We start from the raw sequence: 26,272 nt of genomic DNA on the forward strand, positions 1-26,272 counted from the left end.
TTCTCTCGAGGAGATCCTCTCCCTGAATGAGGCCCTGAAACTGACTGTCCAATGGCTTGCCTCCAATCATTTTAAACTGAACGCAAAGAAAACTGAATTTCTCTTGATCTCCCCTACAAAAATCAATCCTGAGCTTCTGCTTTGGATAAAGTCCATCACAGCCTCCAACTGCCCACCAACCATCGTAGAATCAGCCAAATCTCTGGGAGTAACCCTGGACTGCAATCTAAACATGCAAGATCACATCAACTCAATGGCCAAATCAGCCAGGTTCCACCTGAGCTACCTAAGGAAACTGAAACCCTTCCTTGATGCTCCCGACCTAAAAATGGCAGTCCAAGCACTTGTCATCTCTAGACTGGAATACGGCTGTTCCACTCTCTCTGGGTTACACTTGAGCTCCCTGACACCTTTGAAAGCCTGCCTCAACACGGCCGCCAGACTACTTACTGGCACAAGGAAGTTCGACCACATTACTCCACACCTGAAAGCTCTGAACTGGCTTCCTCTCGAGGCCAGGATACAGCTGAAACTGGTATGCATCACGCACAAGGCGCTATACACAAACTTCCTGGCATATATTGCACAGAAACTTGTGATTTCCAGAGGAAGCTGAATTTCCCGGTCTGCTAGAAACGTCCTCCTCCAACCTGCACGTTTTTGGAAGAAAAAATGTACAACCGACCCTTCTCCTAGGCAGCACCAAGAATATGGAACTCTCTCCCACCTGCTGTTATAAGAATCCCTTCGCTGGCACGCTTCAAGAAAGAAGCCAAAACCTAACATATGGGTAAATTCCTTGTTTAACTTTTTCCACCAACCACCTCTGAGATCCTGGCTAATGTCCGGCTTTGGCCTCCCTCCTGACCACCTTTTTTTTTACCCAAGATACCTCGGACCCTGTTTTTGTGTAATTATAAATATAATCCGTACATATTTGTCCTCTATCAATCATATTTCCTGCACTGTGTGAATATTATATGATGCTTAACCTTGTGTAACTCTACGACCCCTGTAAAACACTCTGATACCCTAACGGTTTAAGTTTGTGCTCTATAAAACACTAAATAAATGAATAAAAATAAATAAATGTGTGCCTACAAGGGATTAGTTTAATAATGTATATTCATAGCAATTGGGAAATTACAATTGAGTAAGCTCTGTTAAAATCGCTTACAGTTAGTTTACTCCACAAAAAATGTGGGTACTTAGTCAATGAATCAAACATTATCATAGAGAAAAGATAAGAACAACACAGGAGTAGGTATTCTGAAGCCTGATTTTATATTTATAGAAAACAATTGATTATATAGGGTACAGAAATCAAGAAATCCACACAATGCAACCAGAAGTAAAACAATACAAAGGGTTAAATGGTCTTCATAGTTACAATTGTGAACACCTTTTCACAAAGTTTTTATAGGCAATCTGAAAAGTTTACACAATGGCAAAATTGCCTCAAGTACAATAAAATAAGGAATAGGTGTAGAAGTTGACGTTTCGGTCTAATATTGTCTTTATCCGTTAGACCATCCTCAAGACTTTGCTTTTGTTGATAGACCTAGACGCCGACTACTTAGCAAATGTTCAAACCTGGAGAGTTCTTTTGTTTCAAATACAGCATTTTTTTGCTTGACGAGAAAGTCGATTGGTGGACTAGCTGTCTCAATCATTGACTTTTCCTAGTGCGAAGGGTCATTTCTATCAACAACATCAAAGTCCTGAGGATGGTCTAACGAATAAAGACAATATTAGACCGAAACGTCGACTTCCACATGCTCGCGGAATTCTGCGAAGTTCGCAGAGAATTTTTACAGTTTCGCTGAACTTTGCGTAACGCGACTACGCAAATTCCTCCCAGCCTACTCAATTGTAATTTCTCAATTGCTGTACATATGCATTATTGAACTAATCCCTTGTAGGCACACATACCTGAGTCACCAATAGGCATCTCAGCTTTGCAAACATGTTTTCTAGATAGATGTGGGACAGCAGCAATGGAGTTTACCACTTAAGCATGTCTTTAACGACTTCTTAACACTACAGACACAAGACAACACCAACCTGCATACAAACTTAGCTAGCTCAATCAAAGTATGGTTGCAAAGTAGGGTTGCTGTGTACGATGACCCTATGTGACAGGGTGGGTACACCAGATATGTCTTTCTTTAAACAGACCGAAAGCAGGTATGGGAATATATAGATCCTGTGCAGATCAAAAACATTCCTCAGCAAATACTTTCTTAAAAATGTTTATAAACTACCTTTCAGAAAAGTGTGACTCTGGAATTAAAACTTGAAGCATATGGTACCAAAGCTCTTTAAATTATTCAAATTAAGTATTAAAACAGGCCAAGAGAACTCTTCGACATCATCAAAAAACAAACATCCAAGCCATCCACTGCCCTTGCCCAACCCTCCAAAACTCTATGTGATAACTTTGTCACCTTCTTCAATGAAAAAATAGCCAAGATCGAACTATCTCTAGACATCAGCCCTACCACGACTGTCAACATCGACCCAACAGTAACAGAAACCACCTCTACGGACCCCACCTCCATCGCCTGGTCCTCCTTCGACCTCGTCCATGAAGCTGAGATCCTCAATCTAATCTAATACTCCAAACCCTCCTCCCACATCCTTGACCCCATCCCCTCCCAAATGGCCAAAGACCTCAAACTCACCCTTGCTCCACTCTGGTGTGAAATAATCAACAGCTCCCTAAAGACTGGCATCATCCCTGACTGCCTCAGAGTCAGCCAGGTTACTCCCCTCCTGAAGAAACCAGGCTTAGACTCCAACGATTTTAACAACTTCAGACCAGTCTCAAGTCTGCCCTTCCTAGCCAAAATCCTAAAAAAATGTGTATTGCGCCAGCTCAACAACTAGCTCGACAACATCAATCTTCTTGACCACAACCAATCAGGTTTCAGAAAAGGCTACAGCACCGAAACCGCAATCCTAAACATAGTAGATGATCCCTTGATTCAGATCAGTGTTGCCTACTCATCCTCCTAGACTTGTCAGCGGCCTTTGACACGGTTGACCACAAGCTCCTCATCAAGGCCCACAAGGAACGAGTAGGTGCAAACGATGTGGTCCTGCAATGGTTCAACTCCAACGGTTTCCAAAGAGTCAAAATAAAATCCTTTACCTCCGACCCTCTCCCCGTGACCAAAGGGGTCCACAAGGATCCGTTCTTTCCCCTCAACTGTTTAACATATATATGGTTCCCCTCACATCACACTGAAGAAAGCCAACATCCCCTTCCATCTCTACGCAGACGACACACAGATCTACATAGAAACCACCTCCTTTAACGACATTCTAAGGCTCAACAACACTCTCAAAGAAATCCAAGACTGGCTAGGGACGAACCACCTCAAACTCAATCAAGGAAAAAACGAGATCCTCCTCATCTCCAACAAGGACGACAACCCCCAAATCACCGAATGGATGAAAGCTATTGACACTCTCATAGGAAATCTCACCCTGACTAATTCAGTAAAATCTCTTGGAATCACCCTTGACCACAAACTATCAATGACGAGCCACATCAAGAATTCCGCAAAGAGTGCCTTCCTCAATCTGAAGCTCCTCAACAAAATCAAACCACACATCCCACAGAGGTATCTCCAACAAGCCGCCCAAGCTCTGGTGCTGTCCAGACTGGACTATGGGATCGCAACCCTATCCGGCACAGCCCTATCCCACCTAGCGCCACTGAAAACCACTCTCAACGCAGCTGCCAGAATGGTCTCAGGTGCAAAGAAATTTGACCACATATCCCCCGCACTCAAAGACTTAAAATGGCTCCCAGTGGAAATGCGTGCCAGCTTCAGAACAGCCTGTCTTATACACAAAGCTTTGCACACAGGGAAACCGGAATACTTAGCCTCCAAGCTCAAGAAAGCGGGTCAATCCAGAAACCTCAGAAGCTCAAACTCCCTACTACTCATCCCCCTGAAAACCCGGAAACAAAATACCGCAACTTGCTCTTTTGCGGGCATCGCCCCAAAAATCTGGAACTCCATCCCAGTGGACATCAGAACTACCCCTTCCTTTCCAGATTTCAGGAGCCGCCTAAAAATCCTCTACCTCGAACGCGCATTCCCGAACTCTACCTCAGCTGCTCACCCTGTAACTCTGACTACCTCATAGACACTACCTCAAACACGCCCCTCAGGCGCAAATAACTTTGTTAAACCTCTGAACCTGTATGAATCTTTTTTGCTGTACTGTTCCACACTTGTTCCCTCCAGATCGATTGTAAAGCGCTCCGATACCCTCGGGTCTGGCCAGCGCTATAGAAAACTCCAAAAATAAAAATAAAATAAATAAAATAAAATAGAATATTCTTGTTGCATGGATGTGCAAAGGGGACATCACTGGAGATTTTCAAAGAGTTATGACTCGCAGCTCCATGCCTGTTCTTTAACTGGTTTGTAAAAAGGGTTCATTTAGCAGGCATGTGTGCGAGCAAGTGGTCTGGTGCGGACTGGCAGTTACCAACTCACCCCAGGTCTGCTACTAGTTCCTATTGCCCCCTCTTTTCTCACCCATCTCAGCGCTACCCATTGTGAATGCAAACCTTCCAGCTCACACTGTGCCACTGTGTGTTACACAAGACAGTGACACCCTTCAGACGGACCCGGTGAAGTGCAGATGTCAGACGGTTAGCGTTGGGAAAGAATGGTTCGTGAGGACTCCTTCAGCATGAGAATTCAATATACTAAATACCAAATAATGTACTGTCATCAATCAAATGCTGAAACAGAAAAGGGATATTATAACACATGAAATTGTCTCACTGGCCTCTCCATGAGCAATTGATGATTCTATTTAGTCACACTAAATATAGGAGTAGGTATTGAAAACACAAAGGCAACTGGAGAAGAAAGTGCATTGCGTCCCCGAATTTGTTCCCCAAAAGGAGAAATTGTGACCATAAAATAATGTTGTATAAACAAAAAGACATGAGGCTTGGAAAACAGAACTGCTTCAATTATCAGCTCTGCCTGAATGTGCTTAGAGACCAACTTTGCATGTCAAAAATGTCAAGGGCTTAACCTCTACAGCGAATTCAGAGGTCTCATTGGGACGAGACATATAAAGGACACCTGTTTTCGAGGAAGTTTCACGAAAATAAATACATCTCAATGTGAATCAGATGGAATCATGCCTGGCGTGACAATTAAGTTTGTGTCGTTTTTGTGAAGAATGTAAATCCAGTGTAAACGAACAAATGTTACATCGTACAGCCCCCATGCCCGTAGACTAGCTTGTATTGTCACTCAAATATCACATGGTGGGAGGGAAGGCGGAGTGTAAACCCCTAAACTTGGTAGGTTTCCAGGTAGTCTTTGGAGGCAGTAAGTATTGAATGTCCTTTATGTGGTGTGAAAACACCCCAGAGCAACAGCACCAGCCTCTGACAACTTTTGTTTTTCTTTGACGAGGGGGTGGTTATCAGAAAGTGGCGTAGCATGGGTTGCTTGCGCCTGGGGCAACATTTTAAAAGAAAGTATTGTGCCCCTAAACGTGGACCATTAGCTCAGGAAGTGCTAGCGGTCCGCAGGTTAGTGGGCGCAATACTTTTTTTTAAACTTTTGCGCCCTCTAAGAATTTTGCACCCGGGGCAACCGTCCCTGTGGACCCACCCACACTATGCCACTGTTAGCAGCTGTAGGGGGAACAGAAGTGCCTCGCAGGCCTCCTCAGTATGAAGCCCCGTCCCTCCAAGGTCTTGCCCCTCCTTATAGGGTGCACACTTGGTAAATCACACAGTGACACATCATATCGGCTCCCATCACATGGGCTCCCAGTGAGGAGCCGATTTCACACAGAGGCAGGGAAAACGAGCTGAAACCCACTTTAAATAGTGGTTTTCCAGCACTTTTACCAAGGCTTTAAATTGCTGATGTCTATTAACCTCTTCGGTGCTCATGACGAGACCAGCTCATCTTGAGTCACAGTGGAGCTGTGCTCATGACTAGCTGGTCTCGTAATAATGGCGCCGTTGTGCCCACGCGCAATTGATTCCCCGCCTGTGCGGGCGAAATAATCAGTGGGCTGGGTCGTGACGAGACCAGCTCGTCATGAGCACAGCTCCACGTGACTCATGACGAGCTGGTCTCGTCATGAGCACCCCTGCACCGTGCTCGCCCCCTGCACCATGGGGGAATTACCCCTCAGGGAAGAGGTTAAACGTGTGAAAACACTCCAAGGCCTCTGCACTAGCCTCAGCAAGCTTTTTTTGGGGGGGGGGGGGATGGGAAGGAGTTTGGGGAGGTTGGTTCAAAAGTGCCTCGTAGGTACCTCTTGGCATGAGGCCCTGCCCCCTTCAAAGCCCCTACTCCCTCCTCACAGGTGAGATCGTTATTCAAGTTGGCAGGTATCAGGGTGACTTTTAAAAATTGGCAGTTTTGTCCAAGCCTCTGGTGTACAGTCCTCTGTTGCTTTGCAACTAGGTTCGTGCACATATGAAAGATAGGTACACAACTCCCAGTCCGTAGGGCTGTGTAGGTGGCAACGGTTACACTGGTAAAAGAGTACCTAACTGGAAAGGAAACAAAGGTCACATGTGAGCTTGCACCTCACACTCAATCCCCTAGTGATGGCACCAAGGAAGAGAAATAAGTGAGCCCGACCCTTTCTAGAAGAGCTCCCTCGTTTCTTCTGAAGCATCTCCCCATTCATCCTTTCACCCCACCATTCACCTGCTGAAATCCACAATTTCACCTTTGCATTGTCGTCCATTCATTTTTTCAGCCATCATTCAGTCTTTCACCATTCAAATCAATGTCTATTGGTCATTCCATTCACTCATTAACACATCCAGCATCTATGCATTCCTCCATTCATCCATCCATCAATCCATCCATGTTCTGACTTACCCATCCATCAGTAAATCCGTCCATCCATCCATCCAAACTCAGATTTCCCTTTACTCTGCCTTCTTTCAACCGTCCATCCACCTACCCATTCAGTTGTGCTTTGCCCCACTCACCCATCCACCCACTCATCCATCCTTACTATCACCCTTCTACATTTCTTTCACCCTTCCGTCCATCCACCGGTCCTTCCTTCCACCCTTCCCTCGCTTATCAATCAATCCATCAATCTAATAGCTTCATTGTGAGCTTTTGACGGCCACGTTGCAGACGGGGGGAGGGGGGGGGGGGGCACAAACAACCACACTCCTTCTTTAAATCAGGGGGTTCACGACGTCCCAAGTCAGGGGGTGCAGGCACATTAACCGCACTTCCCCAAGCAGAACTGCAGAATGCAGGGGGGCGGGGACTCTTCCTTTCCTTACAGTGTAGTCTGAATTAAAGAGCTGACTTAATGGCAATCCCTAATTCGTTTTGTCTGTGTCACGTGTCTTGCTGGGAGCCTTAAATGGAGCTCAGGTGGAACCTTACTGCTAAATTCAACAGAAACCAGAGGTTCAGACAGGCATCAGTTCTCAAATTAATAAGAGATAAAGTGATATTTAAAAGTGTTTCTGACAAGCTTTTTGTTTAAAAATGTGGTTTTTAAGAATGTCACTTCTGCCTGTCTGTGTAATATGCATAGCGCACAATGAAACTTGTGTGTTCTTGACACTTAATCAGTGTTTAGCACTGCTCAACCAAAGCCATTCTAACGACCTCAGATAATGAAAGATTGTGTTGTAACACATAAGGTTTAACAGGTTAGGCAGTGCAGGCTGCATGTACATCTTTGCAGTGGGCACTTAGCTCCATATACTAGTCTGCCTGGTTGCAATCTGTACCATGTAGGTTAAAGAAGTATGTGTGCAATAGAGGCATTAAGCCACTGAGCTATTTAAAGATTCAAACAAATGACTGTAGATTGCAAAGATGTGATAGCCATGTGAGTTTTCTTTCTGGTATTATGCTCTGTAACACAGATCTCTGTAGCAGGTACCTGTATGTATGTATGTATGTATGTATATCTGTATATATATCTATACCCATGTCCTGCATCCAATCCACAGCAAAGACTTGACTCGGCACTCCCAACAGTTAAAGGCAGTGTTTATCCATTTATTTAGTGTTCGAGAAACATGAAAGGAGGTCTCTCACTCTGTCACAAGGATGGTGTCATCAGTGATGTCATGAGTGATGTCACTGACCATGTCATGAGTGATGTAATATGTGACGTCATCAGCAGTGCATTGCAGGCGCGCAAGTTATAGTGAGTCCAACTAACTATAACGTGAGAATTTCAATGGTGTTATGTCAGTAAAATTTCCAGCTAACTATAACTGGTGTGAAACCTATGGATTTTTCCGTGAATTTAATAGTTTTTTTAAATGCTAATTCCTAACTATAACGGATGTGAAACCTATGGTTTTTTCTGTGAATTTCATAGGTTTTGTAAATGCTAATTCCTAACTATAACTGTGGAGAAACCTATGTTTTTTTCAGTGAATTTCATACGTTTTTTAAATGCTAATTCCTAACTATATATAAGGCCCCAAACCTATGTTTTTTTCTTTGAATTTCAAAATGTTGTTAATAGCAAATGTCTATAGCTATGAAATGTAATATTTTTGAAAATGAATGAATCCTACATTTTATTTGTATTTAAAACAATTTTTTTAATGTATATATATATATATATATATATTTTTTTTTTTACCCTGGAGCGCTTCCGGGGCGCGCCCCGGTGAGCGCCCCAGAAAGCGTAGTCTTTTGAAGCGCCCCAGGGCGCGCTCCGGAGAGCGTCCCGTTAGCACTATTGCCGCGAACAAAAACATCATTGTGACGTATCGCGTAGCCGCGTCCACATGATACGCACCCGGAAGCACTCGAGCGAATACGATCGCGCAACGTAAACATCCGACGGGCTTACGCGATGCGACCCGGGGCGCGCCCGGGGGCCTGCCGCGTAAGCGCGTCGGTCATGTGACCTGAAAATAACACTTTTTATTGGTGCAGAACAGTTTTGGTTTCATAATGATGAAATCCCTGGTCTTGTGACCTGAAAATAACACTTCTCATTGGTTCAGGCCTTTTTTTTTGCCAAATGATGAAAGACCCCACTTTTTTTCCTTATTCTGACTTTGTCCTTTGACTTAGGAAGACCTGTTTTGCAATCTTTGAGGTATATTTTGTACTTTGAAATGGCTACAGTAGCAGCAGCAGCTGGAGCATCTACACCACCACCACAACAACCAAGAGGACCACCACAAGATTACATTGGTGGTCAACAAGAGGAGGTGGCTGGAAGAACACAATACCCCATACCAGCCAAGACCACACATTGTATGGGAGTTTTTTTCGATCCCAGAGGGCAAGAAAAAAGTCAATGCGGCCAAGGTGACTTGCCTAATCTGTGGCATGGAACTTTCAAGGGGGAACCCTAATAAAAAATACTCTTTTGGAAACAACACCATGATTCGCCACATGCAGCGCAGGCATCCGATCAACTATTCTGCTGCAGAGATGAGGGAACGGGCCAGTAACCCTCCCCAATCTTCAAGCACCAGCTCCAAAAGAAAGCAGCCCACTCCATCGGGACCAGAGGCAAGGGAGACGATCCCTTGCATTCAACCACGGTTTGCGGTTTTCCGAATAACATGTATTCATTGTGGTAAGACCATTTCCTATGGTGAACTGAGCATAAAGCTCATCGTCCTTGCTGGGGACAACCACAAATGCCCCAAAAAACCCTAATTTTTTTTTTTTTTTGCTCCAGTTGAGCCATTTTCAATTCCCTGTTTTTTCGTTTCTCCCCATAAAAATAACAAAAAAAAATAAAATACTTCATAAAAGCCAAAAAAAAGTACAAAATGTTCCAAAAAACACTAAAAAAATATAAAACAACAAAAAGAAGAAAAAAAACTGTTCTTTTTAGAACTACCTCCAATTTATAAAAAAAGGCTACATTTTTTTAAAACTCTGTCATTCTTCTTTCCCCTTGGGCCGCTCCCCGGTCCGCTCCCCGGTGCGCGTACCGGGCTCTCCCCTCGCGCAAATCAAAAAAAATATATATATTCTTTTGCACCGCGGGGCCCTTTTATAGCCCCCACCTCAAACCTAGAGGTCAGGGGGGTCTACCCTGCCCCCTTATGGTCATTTCCCCCTTTTTTTTCCACCTCTTGTGTCTCTATCCTACCGACACACAAGATGGCGGCCGGTCCAGACTGTTTTGAATGTTTACAGACACCCGAGAGACAATCAGCTTTCCGTGCGCACCTCGCGTGTCGCGCCCGCTGCTCTCCCCGGTGCGCGGCCATAGATATATATATTTTTTTAACCTAAATTACTCAAAATCCACTGGAGCACATATCTTGAGACATAGCAAAGGCACATCGGGCTACCAGTCCCTACAATTTTGCCAAGTTTGGTGGAAATCCATTCAGCCGTTCGGGCTAAAAGTGAGTTTGACCGCCCTATGGAAATTAACATGGAGAAAACACGTTTTGGGACCCCCCTTTTATCTCGGCCCCCGCTTGACAAATCCCCCCCAAACTTTCAAGGAAGGACCGGAGCTCCGCGAGGCAAATTTGAGGACATTTTCAGGCAGATTCGCTAACCGGGCGCCAAAGTTATTCACAATAGAATTTTGAGATTTTGCATTGAAAAAAATCCTAACTATAACTACCTACTGGCGCCCGCCAGTAGGATATATATATATATATATATATATATATATATATATATATAAATAAATATATATATATATATATGCATATATATATATATATATGTATATGTATATATATATATAATATATAACCCTCACTGTGGGGACTGGCTCGGTCCTCATAGCGTGTGTTAACCTTGGCAGAACCAGACATACACTCTTTTTGTGAGGACTGGTGCATTATGAAGACCGGCCCAGGTACATTCGACCGAGTGTATAAAAAAAACTAAAAGTGCAATTAGACTTGCTTTGGTGTGCTTTATATAACCTACTCTACTATCAAAGCGCGCCTCGAGTTAGAATAGTAATTGCACACTTCATTACAGTCAATGGTCCTCATAATAATAGGTATGTTATGTTTGTGTGTGTGTGGGTGAGAGAGACAGGCAGAGAGAGGAGAGAGAGAGCAGAGAGAGAGAGCGAGAAAGAGAGAGAGAGAGAGACAGTTCTGTTGCAATCAAAGTGCAAACCCGGCATCTAGGCGCTGGGGAACTCTTGTCAGGAGAATGGCGAGGTGGTTCTAGTGTGAAATGCGCATGGGACAGTGACCCACATGTGCAGAAGATGGGGCGGGGTCCGCAGGGAGAGAATTTAGGCCAGAAGACATGGCTTGATTGAGGTGTTAAGAGTATCAATAAATGTTTTCAAGTCTCATCTGAGCCTGTAAACCCTTCAGCCTCCTAGTTCCAGCAGCACCCATGGGTGCAGGTGAATGTCAGCTTCATTTATGCAAACAAAAAGAAGGAGTATGGTGACGCTAGGTCACCAGGGTGGACCCCGATGATGAAGCAAGTCACCACTAGGTGGTGAGTGAGGGGTTTCCTATCAAAAAGGTTGACTTTTTCCTTTTTTTGTGCCAAACAACTCACCCTCCGAAAGTTTTTTCCTTCAAAAAACCTGACGCTGGGGATACTCCTTCTTTTTGTTTGCATAAATATTCCTACCAGGGGAATAGGAGATATCTCTTGTCACTTCCCAAGTGACATTATCCCTTGCTCTCTCTATTTGTTTTCCAAAGAATGTCAGCTTCACCCTGTGGTGCCCATGGAAGGGTGATTTGGGGGCCCGGGGTGATTACACTTCACAGACAGTCTAGGAATCTCTTTGAAGTCTTATGTTCGTGGTATGCTTGCTGGTGGGAGGGCGCACTTAACCCGTTTTTTCTGGACAGACATAACTCAGATAAGGAGGCAGCCCCCTCCGCCTCCTCGCGCTGCCCATTCACCTCACACGAGAATACAGTAAATCGCGGAGAGGAGAAAAAAACTGCAAACATGTAGCCCATGCTGGCACATGTCCGCTACTCCAGGCGAGAGGAAAAAAAGAGGGCTGAACAGTCATGTGCGCGCATCATCGGCAGAGCGGAGGTGATTGTCAGCCCAGAAGGGAATGCGGATTATGATGTCAGAAACTGCGCTCTTTATTAAGGGCAGCCCCACGAGGAAGCGCCTTATTTATTAGGAGAGAGGAGGCGAGCGCGGCCGTCCCGAGCGAAACTTTTACCGCTTCTATTAACTTCTCACAAACTACTGCGGCAGCCGAAGTTTTACTGTCTTTTGCTCCAATATTCCCTTTGAGGAGAGACAGCCGGGGTGTCAGCGCTGATTTGTTTCACCTCCAGACAGCCACGTCCCAGGGAAGCAGATTGCAGAAAGCTGTCAATGTAAGTAAAGTTGTCTACACTTTTGCAAGTGTTTACGAACTGTTGTGCGACTGCCTGTGTTGGCACCGAGAAGGTGTGTAGGAATTTTACAGAGGTGTTTAAACGTGAAAAGATCACACTGCATAGCTTGGATATGTTCACCTGTGTCTTGAAGGAGCGCTACCTGGCATAGAGTTTAACTGGATCTGGTCGTTGCCTGCCAGTTTCTCGTGGGTGCAGGTGCCAGGCGAGCACAAGGGAGGGCTGGTGGTTGATTGGCGATTGCAATATGCACAGAAAACGTTGTTTTAACGTACTTGCAGTGCGATAAGTTTGTTTTAGTAACTTTGGTTAACAGTGCCTTTGATGCACATGAATCTAGCGCAGAAACGGATTTTTATGGCACCCAGCCATTGATGTGGCGACCAGATGTGTTCCCGATAAACTATCATTAAAACAAGTTATTAATGCTTTGCAATCCGCGTGCGGGGGGCGGGGGTGTGAATGGGAGACGGCGTGGGGCTGGTCTGGTCCAGTGCTGAGCCTGCAACTTTTGTTTCGTTGTCGTCCTGGGTACCGCTGACCGACTGTGTAGGGCCACTGGAAGACAGACTCCCGGCTACCGCTGACGCTCTGTGTGATTTGTATGCAAAGCACGTTTGAATCGAAACATCCTATGTCTCATTTAAGAAAATTGCGTTAACAGCATACACAAACTATTCTAAAGGGGCGCTCCTTCGAGATACAGGAGGTGGGTTTATGTGAGTATCGGTGTAAACAAAACAGCAATACCGTGCCTGCATCACACTTGTTCAAACTTTGCTTATGCCATTTTAAGACACAGATCGTGAGAACTTCTTTAGAACCTCTTTGTGAATTGCACAGATATCTACAGATAAGTGAAATTAGCGCAGTGTCAATATCTGTTATTGATCGACCTATTATCATGCTGTCAACACGTGCGTGCAGCCCCCCTGCTGGCTTTCCAGCAACAGGTAGTTGTGTTTTATAGATCGGCTGAGGGCACACTGCATAGCTTTTTGTATTAGCTGCCCTGCTCCCTTGTATGCATCTGTAACCCCTGATCCAGAGACAACAACACAGACCGCGGTTCTCAATCTTAGCGCCTACAGTTCCGGAGCGGGATTTGAGAGCTAAGAAAACATGTGCCTGTGCTTAATGATGCCACCAGGGGTGCCTGCCCGGCAATCATCCGAGGGCAGGGAAACATGCTCACAGCCTTTTTCTGGTCTGGAAAGTTTTCAATTTTCCAGCGTGTTCTGAATGCTAAAAAATGAAGAAATATTATCCTGGCTGGAGCGCGTTCTGTCCCACAAACAGAGCATTAGAGCGAAGGGTGTGTCGACTCCCCCTCTACTGCAGGCCAACAATACGCTTTGATTTTTATTTCGGATCTGATTGGAGGGCGTCACGCGTTTTTAGGCAAGTGGTGATGAATGGATTCTCAGCGTGGGCCGGCGGGCGAGGGGGAGGCCATAACATCATTTTGAAATGCATAAAAGTTCGGGGCTCTTTCACTGGCGCTTCTAGGCAATAGGTTTATCTTGGCGCGCGCTGGCGGTGGCGCGCGCGCAACGGACAGGTACGCGGACGCGTGATGACCAAGTTGCCAAAACAGCGCAGGCAGGTAATTGGAAAAGCGGTGCTAAAGTGCACTCACTGCCTCGGGGTCTCTCGAGTGCCAGAGAAAGGACAAGGGTTAAGTAAATCCCTGGGATGGAATGGGCTGACCTAAGTCCCAGCATAGGGGAGGTGCTGGTTTTAGTGCTTGGAGGGGGGAAGAATTGAGTTTAGGGCACAAGAGATGTGCATGATTGAGGGTAAAGCCCAAAAGAGGGGAGGGGAAGAGGACTGTGTCCACCCCACAGGAGATGTCTGTGCAGGAGGGAAAGGGAAGACGTGCCTGCCAAGGGCTCAAGGGGGTGAGGGTGAGCTTACTCCACACAGGGAACAGATTGAGTAGGTGTATGGAAGTGAGCCTGGTGTAGCAGGAGGATGCGTTTGATTGCGCCGATGCAGGAGAGAGGCCGGACTGAATCTCGAGTACTAAGGTGCTAGGATTGTGTGTTATGCTTAAGAAGGGGTATTTCTGATCCAGTTTAGTCTGTCTCTGTGTAGATGGCTGCACTGACTGTCCAGTATGAATATGGATTACATGGATATGGGTAAGTGGGGGCCATTTCAGTTTTGTGAGAACACAAAATATATAATTAAGTTTAGTGCGATGAGAAGGAGGAGGGCCAGGTCTCTCTATGATCAGGGGAAGATTTCAGTTAATTATTTTAGGTGAGAATGGGTTGAGTTTTGCACCTGAGAGGGGCAGGTGAGACTGAGTTTATTTACCAATAGGACTTCGGTTGGCGCCTGAAGTGGTAAAGGAGTATGTTTAGTGCTAAGCGAGGAATATGATTGAGACTAACATATCATATGGATTGTGATTGCACCCTGGCTAGGAGAAAGAAAGTCTGGGTTTAGTGGCAGAAGCTTAGAGTGTAATTCTGAGTTTAGCTTATTAGAGACTGAGTACAATGTAAATGGGACTAGTTTTAAGTTTAGCACTGAGCTATATCTAAGTGGGACTAGTTCTGTGTTTGGTCTATGACAGATCTTGGACTGAGTGCACTGTAAGTGAGTGTAGTCCTGAATGTAACTTCTGACAGACCTAGGACTGAGTACAATATAAGTGGGACTAGTTCTAGGACTAAACTGTGGGTATCGTTTTGAGTTTAGCCAACGAGTGATCTGGGGCTGAGCTCAGTGCCAGTGGACAGTTATAGTTTAGATACTGATTGATCGAGGCCTCAGCTCTGTGTAAGTGGGTCTAGTTCTGAGTTTAGCTTATGAGTGATCTAAGACAGAACTCGGTGAATGTTGGTCTACTTCAGAATTCAGTCTGTGACAACTCTGAGAATGAGCTGAGTGCAAGTGGATCAGGTTGGGAGTTTAGCTAATGAGTGATCTAAGAGTAAGTGTGTCTTGTTCTGAGTTTAGCTAATGGGCGCTCGAAGAGTAGGTGGGTTTAGTTCCGAGTTTAGCTTATTGAGTGATCTAAGAGTAGGTGGGTCTAGTTCTGAGTTCAGCTAACGAATGCTCTAAAAGTAGGTTGCTTTAGTTCTGACTTTACGTAATGAGTGATCTGAGTTAGGTGGGTCTAGTTCTGAGTTTAGCTGAAAGGTGTTCTATGAGTAGGTGGGCCTAGTTCGGAGTTTAGCTAATAAGTGCTCTAAGCGTAGATGGGTCTAGTTCTGAGTTTAGCTAATGAGTGATCTAAACTGGATGCAGTCATCTAATTCAGCAACTCTGTCTGTTCCTACATTGCCAAGACGCCTAACGGCATTAGTTGTGCTTTATAAAGTATATAAATAAATAAAAGAAAATAAATAAATAAATCTAAGAGTAGGTTGGTCTAGTTCTGAGTTTAGCTAATGGGTGCTATAAGAGTAGGTGGGTTTAGTTCTGAGTTTAGCTAATAAGTGCTCTAACTGTAGGTGGGTCTAGTTCTGAGTTTTGCTAATTAGTGCTCTATGAGTAGGTGGGTCTCGTTCCGGGTTTGGGTCTAGTTCTGAGATTAGCTAATAAGTGCTCCAAGAGTAGGTGGGTCTCGTTCCGAGTTGGGGTCTAGTTCTGAGACTAGCCAATAAGTGCTCTAAGCGTAGGTGGGTCTAGTTCTGAGTTTAGCTAATAGGTGCCCTTTGAGTAGGTGGGTCTCGTTTCGAGTTTGGGTCTAGTTCTGAGACTAGCCAATAGGTGCTCTAAGCGTAGGTAGGTCTAGTTCTGAGTTTAGCTAATGGGTGCTCTAAGAGTAGGTGGGTCTAGTTCTGAGTTTAGGTGAAAGGTGTTCTATGAGTAGGTGGGTCCAGTTCTGAGTTTAGCTAATGAGTGTTCTATGAGTAGGTAGGTCTTGTTCCGAGTTGGGGTCTAGTTCTGAGATTAGCCAGTAAGTGCTTTAAACGTAGGTGGGTCTAGTTCTGAGTTTGGCTAATGGGTGCTCTATGAGTAGGTGCGTCTCGTTCCGAGTTTGGGTCTAGTTCTGAGATTAGCCAATAAGTGCTCTAACCGTAGGTGGGTCTAGTTCTGAGTTTAGCCAATAAGTGCTCTAACCGTAGGTGGGTCTAGTTCTGAGTTTAGCTAATAAGTGCTCTAAGCGTAGGTGGGTCTAGTTCTGAGTTTGGCTAATGGGTGCTCTATGAGTAGGTGCGTCTCGTTCCGAGTTTGGGTCTAGTTCTGAGATTAGCCAATAAGTGCTCTAAGCGTAGGTGGGTCTAGTTCTGAATTTAGCTAATGGGTGCTCTATGAGTAGGTGGGTCTAGTTCTGAGTTTAGCCAATAAGTGCTCTAAGCGTAGGTGGGTCTAGTTCTGAGTTTAGCTCAATGAGTATGTGGGTCTCGTTCTGAGTTTGGGTCTAGTTCTGAGTTTAGCTGAATAGTGTTCTTAGAGTAGGTGGGTCCAGTTCTGAGTTTCGCTAATGAGTTTTGTAAGAAAAGGTGTGTCTAGTTCTGAGTTTAGCTAATATGTGATCTTAGATTAGGTGGGTCTAGTTCTGAGTTTAGCTTTTGTCAGATCTAGGACTGAGTGCGCGGTTAGAGGGGGTGCCACTGGGTATCAGGTGTGCGAATGTGTGCATGACTGAGTTTAAGGTAAGAGGGTGTAGTGTTTGTGTCGGACTGGGAGAGGTCACGCAGCTCAGTGCTCAGTGGGCGACGGGTAGGGGCCAGCTTAGTGCAACGGGGAGGGACGGGGTGAGGTTGGGTCTGAGATGGTCAGAGTTCAGTGCCCGCAAGGCAACAGGGTTGAGGGGACTATAGCCGCGTCTACCCCGAGCCCAATGATTGGCCGTCTCCTCTGTACCCCCTGTGGATCTCTCCCCCGTCTCCTCCTCTCGGTCTCACCCCCAGGGGGCGCCCTCCTGCCCCTATGTCTCCACCTCTGCGCACGAGCAGCAGCCTCCTCCCGCAGCGCGAGCTACTGCTGGTCCCGCTGCTAGAGAGCGTGTGAAAACTTCCCAGCCCAGCAGAGCCCCCCAGAAGAAGTGAAAAAAGAGAAAAGAAAAGGACAGCCCAGTCCAGCCCCGTCCAGCCAGCCCCAGAAACTCTGCTCCAACCTGCAGCCGGGCTGCCCTCCCCAGCAAAGCCTCGCACACCCCTCGCTCTCCCATCACCCTGCCCAGCGCGGGCTGCGCCCAGTGGTGGTCCAGACATCTAAGGGGGTACAGAGCCGAGCCCTGCGGCAGAAAAGGTACAGCACAGACACATCTCCGCACCCCTCGCCCCACCCTCCCAGCTCCCACACAGACTGCGTGTCTGTCTCCGCAGCACCCCGTACCCCAAACTCCTCTGAGCAGCAGAGGGGCGGATTATAACTTTTTGCAAACTTTTTTCATTGTTTGAAAAGTTTTACTAAAGTTTTTATGTATTTGGAAACTTTTTCTAAAATGTGGATAGTTTTGTAGCTTTAGAACTTTTCTTCAGTTGCTTTTAGATTCAAGGAGCCTGCATTGAAAACGCAAGCCCCATTGAGGACAGTAACTACCCAGATGTTGCGAACGTCCAATCTGCTGCGCCACAAGCATTTTTAACCTGTTGCCCATTCCGCTTTCTTGCAGTGTTTCGAGTACTTTTGCTCGCTATTCTGGTCTGAGACAAGGACGGACGGGAGGAGACTGAGCCCTCGGCGCTTCCAGAGCGGCTGTCAGAAGTGAGTCCCGCGGCGGACCTTGGCTGTACTTGAGGGGGACGAGAGCCCGCAGCGCCTGCCCGAGAAGCGCCCGCACGGACCGCAGTGCCCCGCGCTGCGCTTGGTGTTTTCTGTGAACGCAGGTCGCCGGCCGGCCGGGCGGGGACAATGTTCAGGGTCTTCCTGCAGCAGTGGTGCCTCGCCGTGTTCCTGCTCAGCTGCTCGGCGCCCTCCCACGGGAGAGCCGTGCCAGGACTCAGCCGCAGACTGTAAGTCCCACAACTTTAAGCGTAACTTCTCCAGGCTGTTGGCTGCCTGTGTGTGTGAGTGTGCGGTGTTGTGTGTCTCAGCTTTTCTCACGTTGTCCCCTTCCAGGTGTGAATAGTTCACTGTGGCTTTTCTCTTTGCATTTGGGGACCTGTGGCTTTGCTTTTCCCAGTGTACATGGAGTTGAAGGGCAGCCTGTCAGGGAGCGGCGGCCGCAGCCGCAGCCCGCGGCTTGTAAACTGGTGTGAAGTGGTTTGATGGCGGCAGCGGTGTTTCTGAGTTTGAACTTCCACTGTCCTTAGTGCTTTGGTCAGGGAGAGTCGGCGAGGGATGCCGCACACTCTCCAGGGTTAAAATCAACAGCGCCTGAAACGTATACAGTGTCGGGGCCAATGTTTCGAATGAGCAGGTACAGTCAGGGACTCAGTACCGGCACTTCTCTGTCCTGGCACTTTTCAGCACTGTTAAAATGCTTTTAATGTGAAAGAGCCAGCACTTCTCAGCAGTAGACGCGTACCCTGGCACAAGGAGTACCTGCACTTCGATATTTCAATTTCAAACGCTGGATGTGGGGCATCTAAGCGCTTGGTGAGCCGCAGGGCTTGTGCCCCGGGTACTGGCGGCACCTGCCTTGTCTCGTCTCGATGGAAGCAGCATTGCAGCGCCTCTGCGCGGCGTCACTTGGCTTCGGGGAGCAGGCTGTGAGCAGGCTTGTTCTGCTCCGTGGCCAGTCGCGTTGACACCTGTGTGTGGGCCCTGCAGGGAGGGGGGCTGAGGGCACAGACAGGAGTATGCAGAGAGGGCATTGAAGCAAAAAGAGCGCGGATAACGAGACACAGGTGGACGGGCAGTGATGTAATGAGACACATATGGCGCACACATGTTCAAGGTGGAACACGAGGTTTACGGATAAAACGAGAACAAGTCATAGAAAATCTGAGTGTGTAGAGGGAAGTGTCTACAAGATTTAAACACAAAAGGATAGATGTACCCAGTAATCTGTAGACGTGAGCAAGGCTCCGTCTTAGCCGACACGCATTGCCTTGCTTTTGAATTCACATTGAGAAGTTATTTAACATGACCATATACGTAACAGTACAGATCAGTAAAGTGTACACCATCACATTCTATTCACTGTTGAGCGGGGGGCAGTGTTTACAAGATATAGCTAGCCACAAGCTGGCCACACATCCTCCACTCCCACCGGCCTTTCGAGTACTTACAACAAGTGGTAGTGCAGAACTTGTGACACCAACCTGGTAGCATGTACCTGCATATCAATCTGCCAGTCTGCCTTCCTATCCACTCGCTGTCTATCGGACCACTTTCCGTGTTTAATTTGTAAAGCAATACGCGCTTCATTTTTAAAACAGTAAGTGCAGGACCCAAAGTTTAGCTCGGACGCCCGCGGGTGGTGCAACGAACATCAGGGGTGCTGAATAACAAGAGGGCACAGTCTTGACTCCACCGTAAACCTCTTTTAGTCACCACCAGACACTCCCTGCCCCTGTACCCCACCATTGCAGACTGTTCCCGGGCTTCTCTCTGTGTCTCTGTTCTGAGTGTTGACCTCTTGTCGTCGTTTCCCCCCTTTGTGCGCCCCACCTCCAACCACCGGCTCAAATTAAGCAGGCCAACACATTTCCCTCTATCCATGGAAAGAACAAGGGCTGAACTGATGGATATGCAGACACTGAAAGAAAGAGGGTTGACAAGAACAGTATATTTAGAACGAAACTGGAGTCGGGTACAGCAGCTGTAGATATGGTTTCATGTGAAATGCTGCCTAATAACTTAAGCACTGTTAGATGAATATGAAATTTGTGGGTGTATATATATATATATATATATATATATATATATATATATATATATATGGCGCTCCTTGTCCCACTATGTAGTCGGGGCACTCGCGGGCGGGTGCAGTTTGCGGTAATGGGTACCCGCAAAGTATTCAGCTCAGCTTCAGATTTATAATCTCCAAAGAACTGCACTCGTGGAAACCAAAGGGTTGCAGTGCTCACACCAGTTTAATCACACTCGTAAACAGACAGACGCGTTTCAGCGGTATGCCTTCCTCAGTGTCAGTTACACTGCGAGGACCTGCCGGGGATATAGCGTCCATGCCAACAACGACATGGTAGATGGACTACATCGTTCTCACGGGCGCGCCATCTTGGAACATGCAATTACAGTTCACAATAGGGTGTATTTTGCCCAGGGGAAACAAAGTAAATCAAGCCGTGGATCGGCATAGAACCCCGTGTATCCACATCCGGGGTGATGTGGGGTACTTAGAATAAGAACCCTCTAAGTAATTCCCCAGTCCATCTTGCCATGAATTGGCAGGTGCTCCAGTGATTCATATGTACAGTGTCCTTAACCCACCAATAAACTTATTAAACTATAATGAGCAAATAATGCATCTGTAAGTTACATTGCTATTAATGTTCATATTGCTGTACATCAGTTCATGAAGAAATTTCAGGAAAACCTCATATTGCTTATTTCCCTAGGTGAACTGCCAGTTCTTCCCCATGGTTCAGCCCGCCTGGACTTTTGGTCATGAGGTCGATTATATACCTTGATTCCAGGCGTCTCAGAGTTTTTTGCCTGTCTCCTTCCCTTGGGTTTTCAGCTACAAAATCTATGCCAAAGTACCGCAGTTTGGTCCTGTCCCTTTGGTGAACCAAGTCAAAATGTCTTGCGACTGGATATGCCGGATCTGCCTTGTCTATTGCCCTTTGGTGCTCGAGTACCCTGATTTTCAATTGGTGGATCGTACTTCCAATATATCTCAATCCGCATGGGCAGATAAGGCAATAGACCGCATAATTAGTGCTACAGGTCAGAAATTCCGCAAGGAAAAAATCCACCCATCTCTGCAATTTTACCTGAAACAGCAGCGGCAGGTTGCATAGAAAGGTTCACAAGGAGAGGATACGATCTGGACTCTTTGAATAAAACCCTGAAGAAAGTAAGAAAAATAAAAAGGGAAGATCTCCTAAAACCAAAAGTACCTAATGAACAAACCAAAGACGAGGGCAAATTTCGTTTGATTACACCATATACCAGTGATTCTATGGGACTGAGAAGAATTATGCAAAAAAACTGGCACATTCTAGAGACAGACCCGATCCTGAAGGATGAAATTCCAACAAAACCCTTGATTACATACCGCAAAGCAAGATCATTAAGAGACTCCCTTGTGAGAAGCCACTTCAAGAATGTGACCCCAAGAACAGGTAAAATTGCAGAGATGGGTGGATTTTTTCCTTGCGGAAAATGCAAGGCCTGTGCGGGATGCAAGAGAGTGCGAAACTATGACATCCCGGGAGCAAACATCACGAAATCCATCAAGAAATTTCTGACCTGTAGCACTAATTATGCGGTCTATTGCCTTATCTGCCCATGCGGATTGAGATATATTGGAAGTACGATCCACCAATTGAAAATCAGGGTACTCGAGCACCAAAGGGCAATAGACAAGGCAGATCCGGCATATCCAGTCGCAAGACATTTTGACTTGGTTCACCAAAGGGACAGGACCAAACTGCGGTACTTTGGCATAGATTTTGTAGCTGAAAACCCAAGGGAAGGAGACAGGCAAAAAACTCTGAGACGCCTGGAATCAAGGTATATAATCGACCTCATGACCAAAAGTCCAGGCGGGCTGAACCATGGGGAAGAACTGGCAGTTCACCTAGGGAAATAAGCAATATGAGGTTTTCCTGAAATTTCTTCATGAACTGATGTACAGCAATATGAACATTAATAGCAATGTAACTTACAGATGCATTATTTGCTCATTATAGTTTAATAAGTTTATTGGTGGGTTAAGGACACTGTACATATGAATCACTGGAGCACCTGCCAATTCATGGCAAGATGGACTGGGGAATTACTTAGAGGGTTCTTATTCTAAGTACCCCACATCACCCCGGATGTGGATACACGGGGTTCTATGCCGATCCACGGCTTGATTTACTTTGTTTCCCCTGGGCAAAATACACCCTATTGTGAACTGTAATTGCATGTTCCAAGATGGCGCGCCCGTGAGAACGATGTAGTCCATCTACCATGTCGTTGTTGGCATGGACGCTATATCCCCGGCAGGTCCTCACAGTGTAACTGACACTGAGGAAGGCATACCGCTGAAACGCGTCTGTCTGTTTACGAGTGTGATTAAACTGGTGTGAGCACTGCAACCCTTTGGTTTCCACGAGTGCAGTTCTTTGGAGATTATAAATCTGAAGCTGAGCTGAATATATATATATATATATATATATATATATATATATATTTATATGAGAAATCGATATTGGGTGAAGGGCAAGGCCATTGATCGGTGCCGTTGAGGGCACCTCTCTGGCTACCAGTGGTGCACACAATCCCACCGTCCCGCCCTCTGCTATGAATGCCCGCATTTGCACGAGCTCCCGTCCTTGTGCACGAGCCCCTGGAATGACAGCCCATTTTCCTCATATGCTTGCACGTACCCCTTCCAGATTCGATAACCCACGGCCCCCTGCTCGGATTTGCACGTGACACGCCCTGTTTTGACAGTCCACATTCCTGGACGCGGTCTAGCATGAGCCCCCCACGAGCAGTGTCGTGACATAACATGATGACCCTCCCCCCCTGCTGAATGTGAACACGCCCAGAAATTCCCATATGTCACAGTAAGACCCCCCCCCCCCCCCAAGAAATTGGTCGCCCTGAACGTTTAATCCCCCCACCCCAACCGCGATACAGGGGCTTCGGGGGGGCTTGTGTTACGCAGCCCCTACCCACGACACCCTCCTCATTCCTGCACCCACGTCTGCAGGGGTCTCCTGTTACAACGGACCCCATGTTCCCTTGCCCGTGGTTGCAGAAGCCCAGTGGTGCAACAAAAGGTCCCAGCAGCCCCTGCAGTACGCCCCCAGCTCCGGGGCCCCCTCCCGCACTGGCGAACCCTTGGCCTAAGAGGTCAGGACTGGGTCCGGGGAATGGGGCGCCGGCGCCCCCTCACGTTGCGTCACGCCACTGCGCGAGCCCCCTGTATGCGCAGCGCTCACACGGTGAGGGCTCGCGCGCTGCTGACACAGGTGAGGCGCGAGGCGTCGGCTTTAATGAGCCTTAAGTGAGCAGATTGGTTTTGGAGCAGGGCCGCTCTGCAAACAGCGCACTTGTAAACCACGGGCCCTTGTTTGATTTGGAGACAGAAGGGCTGTTATAGTTTGCGGCCACCTGGCATCTGCTGGGCCAGCGCGGTACATTGTTGACAGCGTGGGGGCAAGGGTGGTGGAGGGGGGTGGGGGGGCTCAGAGGGAATGGCTTCTAGGGAATCTAAGGGATCTTCCACACAGGGGTCTGGCCAATGGGGAAATAGGGAGACTCCTTCAATGGAGACAGACGCGGACTGGCCATCAAGGAAATTTTAAGTTTTCTCTAACCCTGGACCCGCCTAAATTGAAGTTGGGAGCTCTAGTCTTTAGGGAAATGAGAGATCGACTGATTTGAGATTCAGGCAGACTTGGCAGCAGCATAACTGGAAGCTTTCTCAGGGCCAAATGGCCTGTAAGGAAACTGGAAGAGATACCAAATCGAGTCACAGAACCACTGACCTGCAGGCAACCTGGGACATTGGCCAAAGGGAGAGAGATAAAAGGAGACAGGCCTGGGAGGAAACTGGGCGGTTCCTGGAATGAAAACAAAGGAAAAGCCGCCCACGGTGAATTTGGAACTTTTCCTAAATAGAGAAACAGGTGGACTGGCCCAGAGTAAGTGGAAACTGACACATTTCCGGAATGGGGATGCAGGTGACAGGGCTCATTGTTAAATTGGGAGCCCTCAGGAAGGGAGGCATGTGCCGACTGGCCAATATAACTCGGATATTTCCTGATAACGCCTTCAGGAAAATCTCAGCCGGAGTCCAATTGGGAAAATTAAAAGCTGAACATTTACATAAAGGATAGCAATATTTGACGGGCTAGCAGAAATTGCACTTTCTAGCAAATATGAGCTCTTAATGTAAACGCATTTTGAAAAAGGCAGTTCATTCCAGGTATCACGTGGTAGGACTTGGCCTTTTTCTATTACAATTCTGACACATTAAGTATGAAAATGTATTTCCCCCCTTTTTTGGCACGTGCAACATCCTTTGAAGGTCCCTGGATTGCTTTAGGCAGGTTGGAAGCTGCAAACATGGTGTAACATATCTTTTAATGTTATCACCTTCCTTCTGCCAGCGATGTCGCAATATTGCGCATTTCGTGCCAGTATCTTAAAATATTCCTGAATGAACACTGCCTCCTGTATTTATAAAACCTGCCCGAATTCTGCATACATTGGCTGATCCTGTGAACATAACTTTTCTCCCTGAATCTCATTTTTCTTCACTGTCCCGCTGTGAGAGCATGATAATTCAGATGTCGGTGGGATTGTTGTAAAGTTTTAAGAAGAGGTCGGGGAGTCTTATGTCCTGAATGACTGTGCTTCTGAAGTGAAAAATATACATCAGGTGGCAGAGCTGGGTGTGGTCTTTCCCCACTTCCTGTTCCAGGTCCTATCCCTGATAGCTATTAAAAGCTCCCCGGGACCTGGTCACGACATAGTGCCTTGGGGCGTTCATTGTCCGCTGTGTACATAGCGCCATCGATTGTTTCACTGTCTAATGCAACCCTATGGAAGTCCAAGTAAAAAGCCTCAGATGCGGGCAAGTGGAACATTTTCTTTATCTGCTGGGCTTTGCGTAGCGCTGCAGGCCACACCGACAGATTCAAAGCACTGGTTTCATGAGCATGCCGCCCACACAAATGTGGAGAGATGTTTTCTTTCGACGGGGTCCTTCTCTTTTGATAGACGCACTTCATTCCGAGGTACCTTTGGTGCATCTGGTGAGGGTTTCACTCGAAGGTCAGCAAACTCTGCAAAACGTGAGTGTTCATGGAGAGCTGTGATTGGCAGAGGCTCGCGTCGATGATATCAATAGAGCATGCAATATATATGCCCGTGAAACGTCATTAAACAGTAAAAGCCCCGAAACACTTGGAAAATGCAAGGGTGCGTTGTTGTGATATAAAGGCGCGCGCCGCAGGGTGTCTGTACATCTATCAGCTATGTGCAGACATCCACCTGTATGACGTAGTGTAAAATATGTCTGCACAGTTACTTCAGTCACGATGCAAAGAAGAAATATGGGTAGTCACGCGCCAGGAGGATGACTGAACAATGAAGAGTAAAGCCGGAGACTGCACACGGTGTGTGGGGCAGGGGCTGCCGGGGTCAGGGGTCACATCGACAGACCTGGCACGGATGTCTCTTGTGAAAGTGCTAGTGCATTGTGTACACACCGGTTATTAACTAGTATGGTATATAGTGCGTTGTTCTGCTGTGTGCACCGCACTGTGAGGAGCCTCATAAGAGCAGGGCTTTGTCCTGGACTCAACGAAGAGTTCTGTAGCGCCTTAAATCTGGCACCAGGCACTGCCCCCTGGCTTCCTGCCGGGACACGGCCCTGCAGCGAGGGGCCTGGTGAGACCTGGCCTCACGCGAACTCCAGCTACATGCTCGTTCTGGAGTAAGAGGGGTACTGCTATGCTTGGCATGCCCTGACCAGACACTCAGGGTCAGTCTGGACGGTGCGGGCCTGCTGTGGCAATGGCTTCCGGTGTCCATTGCCACGCACTGCGGCCTCTGCTCACCCTGGACAAGGCACGGCACTGCTGATACCTGATGGCCCCGTGGCTTCTTGTGCCCCTGGGTACACCCTCAGGGCTCTACTCACTCTGGAGAAGGCGCAGCACTGCTGAGGCGTGTGGCATCTTCAGCCCCTGACCACTCCCTGTGGCCGCTGCTTGGTCTGAAGGGCAGTGCCTTGAGTACACTGGCACTTCCGGTTTCTCTTCAAGGCTTTATCGCAGGGTTCACGAGGCCCAGTGACCGGTCCCTTCGCCTCGCGCGCCTTGAGCAATGACTGTCAAAAGTCAGCCAGATGTCGTCTGCACCCGGCAGCACCCACGAGGC

The 26,272-nt window shown here is 47.1% G+C and overlaps 1 protein-coding gene across 2 annotated transcripts in view; it reads left to right on the plus strand.

The window, feature by feature from the left end:
* Window positions 1-12,198: 12,198 nt before the first annotated feature.
* PTHLH (parathyroid hormone like hormone) overlaps window positions 12,199-26,272 on the plus strand; it is a 35,883-nt gene continuing 21,809 nt past the window's right edge. Inside the window, exons 1-2 of one of the 2 annotated variants that reach the window (XM_086952803.1) lie at window positions 12,199-12,322; window positions 17,925-18,264. In XM_086952803.1, coding sequence (XP_086808929.1) covers window positions 18,164-18,264 — 101 coding nt within the window. In that variant the 5' untranslated portion in view covers window positions 12,199-12,322; window positions 17,925-18,163. Of the gene's footprint in view, window positions 12,323-17,470; window positions 17,558-17,924; window positions 18,265-26,272 lie in introns of those variants that run through there. The other variant, XM_086952802.1, reaches the window with a different exon arrangement.

The sequence above is a fragment of the Lissotriton vulgaris genome, chromosome 1_2 (genome assembly GCF_964263255.1).
Source record: "Lissotriton vulgaris chromosome 1_2, aLisVul1.2, whole genome shotgun sequence".
NCBI classification, from domain to species: domain Eukaryota; kingdom Metazoa; phylum Chordata; class Amphibia; order Caudata; family Salamandridae; genus Lissotriton; species Lissotriton vulgaris.